The sequence below is a fragment of the Puntigrus tetrazona genome, unplaced genomic scaffold, assembly GCF_018831695.1.
Source record: "Puntigrus tetrazona isolate hp1 unplaced genomic scaffold, ASM1883169v1 S000000745, whole genome shotgun sequence".
Classification (NCBI taxonomy): Eukaryota; Metazoa; Chordata; class Actinopteri; order Cypriniformes; family Cyprinidae; genus Puntigrus; species Puntigrus tetrazona.
This window is the reverse complement of record NW_025048354.1, coordinates 85528-89936: the sequence shown is the minus strand read 5'-3', so window position 1 is coordinate 89936 and position 4409 is coordinate 85528. Positions and strand designations below refer to the sequence as shown.

At 36.1% G+C, this 4409-nt stretch overlaps 1 protein-coding gene across 2 annotated transcripts; it reads left to right on the top strand.

Annotated features, from left to right (window-relative positions):
* Positions 1–972: 972 nt before the first annotated feature.
* LOC122335128 lies at positions 973–3601 on the top strand. 2 transcript variants are annotated; one of them, XM_043232895.1, is made up of 6 exons: positions 973–1142; positions 1491–1540; positions 2504–2785; positions 2870–3115; positions 3233–3301; positions 3401–3601. In XM_043232895.1, coding segments are annotated over exons 1-6 (801 nt in total). In that variant the 5' UTR covers positions 973–1140; the 3' UTR covers positions 3553–3601. The 2 variants fall into 2 exon arrangements, with proteins under 2 accessions (XP_043088830.1, XP_043088829.1); XM_043232894.1 differs by having other exon boundaries at positions 1491–1555.
* The last annotated feature ends 808 nt before the right edge of the window (positions 3602–4409 follow it).

Sequence of the window (4409 nt, the reverse complement as noted above, 5' to 3'; positions counted from 1 at the left end):
TCGGGTATAGACCTTGACGCTCGGACCAACAGAACTCAAAACACAGGACTTAAATACACAGGGTAATTGACAACACTGACGAGACACGGCTGCAGACAATCATACAATTAACATGGAGGAAAGGCAGGGCACAGGGAACACATGGCACAAGACGAAAACAATAACAAAGTCCGGGGAATGTGACACAGACACAATCAAAGCTGAAATCTGCTGCTGAAACGGTTGAGATCAGACTCAATTCATCAGAGATCACGTTGAAAGTAAACGCCAAGCAAAACGCAGATGTTTGGTGGATTTATTTACATTTTCTTTGTCTTATTCTACTTTTGTCTTCATGAATTGACTGCATCTGGACTCACTTCACACAGCCGGAGCCCTGCAGAGTTTAGATTCAACCCTGCTAAAACACATGTACTATGTATGTCTGAAATACTTGATTAGCTGGATCAGGTGTGTTTAATTAGGGTTGCATCTAAACTCTGCAGGACTCCGGCCCTCCAGGAATTGAGTTTGACACCCCTGTGTTAGACTAACCAGCAGAGGTCAAAAAAGACCAGTCATACTCTTCATAATCAAATGCTCTTTGTTTAAAGACAAAGAAAGCTCACCTGAGTTACTTTCACTTTTATTTTACTGTATATTACTACTTAACCTACTGTGGTGGGAGGAGCTAATGAAACACTGAGGCCTCAGAGAGTTTTTTTATTATTAACAAAAATATACAAAATAATAGTGTCCAGAGGAAAGAGTGTCCAAAATAAACGGGGGAACTGGTGTCCTTGTCGTGCTGCAGGGGGAGTGCAGGTCAGGTAGTGTCATCATGAAACAGGCTGCGTCTTTCCCTCATTGGCTGACATTCAGTGATGTGTGGTGTGCTCCAGGGGGAAGGGACCAGGTAAGGGGCGGAGTCCGCTTCTCTTGCTTTTTGGCGAGTCCCTTCACGCGTCCTTCCTGGACTCACAAGAACACCAGCCTCGTCACACGCCACCAGACCTGTCCAATACCACCCTCCTCTCACACACACACACACACACATACACACAATCAAGGGGATAGGGAACCGACTAGTCACTCAGATCTCGCTAAACCTGTAGTTTAGACACACAGAAAACAAGACGCATGAACTCATGAACTTATACAATGTAAGTTTCAAACTTTTTGTTTGACTATAGTTTTTTTTTACTTTTGTATTATTTTTTCCTTTTTGGTCTAAAAGAGTTACCTTCAAATGATGCTAATGATGCTAAGGAAATGAAAACACGTTGATCGTTATAATGATCATGTTAAGTTGTTTTTAATCGATGGATTATTCATGTAATTATTAAATTGTTCTAGACTGATCGCTCGTCATAATAAGATGATATCTAGACAGCAATTAAATCAATTTCTGTGACTTTCAGTTTGGTTTATATGTTAAATCCTGAAGGTCTGTTGTGTATTATTTTATAGTTCTTTTATCATCTTTGTGATGTGTGTCTGTGTCTCTTCAGGTTCTTCAGTCTGCTGCTTCTGTTTGGTCTCATCTATCACAGTCACAGCGGTCAGTATCTTTCTGGTAATAAATCATGTCCTTTTCTTGTTTCTCTCTTTTGTCATTCATCCAGTGATTTTTGTGGATTGGTTGATTTCAATTTCCAAACATATTACATCATGAATCTCTTTGTGATTTATTTGTTTTAACCCTTGGGTAATGTTCAAATTCACTATACTTTGGTTATGTTTGGGACGAAAAGATCCACTAAAGTACACTGCTGTAAAAATGTAATGGATATATATAAATCTGTTAATCAACCTCAGTCCTGATCAAAATTACCAAACGTTTAAATTTATTTCTCCCTCATTTACTGTTCGTGTCTGTTTTTTCTCATTGGCTTTCGTTATAATGACATTTTTAATTGATAATCCATGACACCATATAATCCTGTGTTTATTGTTGGTGCATTATCTCCTCCTGTTGGGAGAAGATAAAATTTGTCATTTTTAATGTTGATCACCAGCTGGCACCATTAAGCATTTAGATTAAGATTACATAAAATCTAATTATATGGAGTTATATGGAGCATAACAGCATTTTAAAAATCCTGGATTTTTTACATTTAGTAGTTTTTAGACTTATGCAAAACAAACAGAATTTTTTTCTTTACCTGATAGATTTTACAGCAGTTTAATTTAGTTAAGTTGCCTGTGGTGTATTGATGAGTTTTGAACATTTTCAAAGTATTTTCCTAAAATTTGTGTCAAAATATTTGTCAACAAAAAATCATTCCACTATACCTGCAGAGACACAGTGCTACTGGATAAAACTATAATCAACTTTAAAATGATTGTCTAAATGCTTATTAAACTCTTAACATGTGTATGTATTTTCATTCTAGTTCTATAATATTCATAATATCTATTCTATAATATTTTATGATGAGCTTAATTACAAAGAATAAACAGAGATAACAGATTTATTTCTCAGTATTGATACTTTGTACTGAAATAATGTCTGTATTTTCAGGAAACAAAAATCTACCAGTGACAGGAAAAAGAGAAGGCAATCTCACTCTACTTTGTGAAATTGAGGACAAAAACATTTTTCATGTTGAGTTATTTGGTGAGTTAGGACCCATTGATGTCTGTCAGACTGAAGGATGTGGACGAGTATCTAAAACAGCAGCATGTGACGTCCTCATCAAGAATCTGAGCTTCAGTGATGCTGGGACACACACTTTAAGAGTCCATTACAGTAATAATCAGACAAACCTGCCACAGAATAGGATATACCAAATACATATTCATGGTAAATCCATAACTGATCAAACCATCATTATTACATTTCATTAGACATTAAAAAGATAACTGATGTCTTTGTGATTCTCCTCAGATGAGATTACTGTGAAAACAGGCAAACCAATAAAACTGCATGTTCTGATGTTCAACGCTCATAAAGTGGAGAAGAACTCCAGTGAAGGCTGGAAGAAGGTCTGGGAGAGACGTCACGGGCTCTGGAGCGATAGAATGAATGTCAGCGAGGAAGACCTGATCATTAAAGCATTTACAGATAATGATGCTGGAACATACAGAGTTCTGGACGCTGAAGATAAAACCTTGATCACAGTGAACATCACAGGTGAGATAAATTCAGTGGATATGGCAACGTATTCTATTAAACCGTTTATTTATCGTGATTTGATTCAAACAGAAAACTGATGTTAAACTGTGACTAACCATTCAATATCCTCTACAGAATCAGATACAAAATTAAAAGGGAAACTGGACAAAGATGAAGACAAAACTGATGGCACTAAAGAACATGGTAAGTAAATTAGGAGGAAATGAGAAATTTATTAAAAATTAAGCAGCGAGTTAAAATAAATAAAGTTCTCTCTTCTCACTTTCCCTTTTCCATCTATAGGGATATGGATATGGCCAGTAGTAGTGTGTTCTTTGATTCTGGTTCTGATTGGGATTGGTTTCTTCATATGGCAATGGCACAGAAATAGAAATGTCTCGCAGGATTCAGTACAGGAGCGCTCAGTGGTACTGGAGAGACTCAATCCTGACTGATTGTGATTAAACTCAGGGCTCTACATTAAACCTTGAGCCTTAAACTACTCAGGAGCCTACAAACACCTGCTGACACCACTGTTACTGAAACTTACCACTTCAACACCAACAAGATTCTGTCATCATAACGGCAGCTTGAGGTGTGCCAGAATATGACTCTAATATAATATAGTGACTGCTGCTCAATGGCGATGAGCTAACTGACCACCATTTTTATACCTTTTTTTTTAATGAATTGACATTTGATTTATACTTTTTTAAAAATTTCATCAGCAAAGACATACAGAAATTCTAACGATCATATTGAGAACATACTGAAATGTTACAGAATCCATAATGGACAACTCTTATTTGCACTGTAACAAATTGACGTTAAAAACGGCCATATTTCACAGTATGATCAAGGGTTTTTTTTTATTACAACTTTAAAATACTTGTAATATTTGTTGTTTTCGAGAAGGTTCTGTAGTTCTGTGAATTAATGTTATTCAGAGTCAACACTCAGAGACTTTGTTTCAAATCACACTCTACACCCTCTTTCACTATTTCCTACATGAGTTTAATAATATAGTCTACCTGACAGTATAAACACTAATAAGTGAATTCAGACAATGATGAAATTATTCCCTGTGAGGAAAAAAATTGAGGAAACTCAAATGGAATAAACAAACCCTGGGATCTGAAGATAGAGGATTTGCTCATCTGACCCTTCACACATCCTATGATATAAGTTCATAATCATAACTTCATATCTGTTATTATTTTGAGCCCATGGTGTGTTCACACACTTCCCACCAAATATCTTTCTAAAAAATATGCACTCTTTTACTCTAAATTTATCTTTGAGAATTTGATGT

Bases quoted from the DNA above. Each gene is read 5' to 3' on its own strand.
- LOC122335128 (XM_043232894.1), top strand. The intron at 2,786-2,869 runs GTAAATCCATAA...GATTCTCCTCAG, and splicing joins ATACCAAATACATATTCATG to ATGAGATTACTGTGAAAACA. The intron at 3,116-3,232 runs GTGAGATAAATT...TATCCTCTACAG, and splicing joins GATCACAGTGAACATCACAG to AATCAGATACAAAATTAAAA.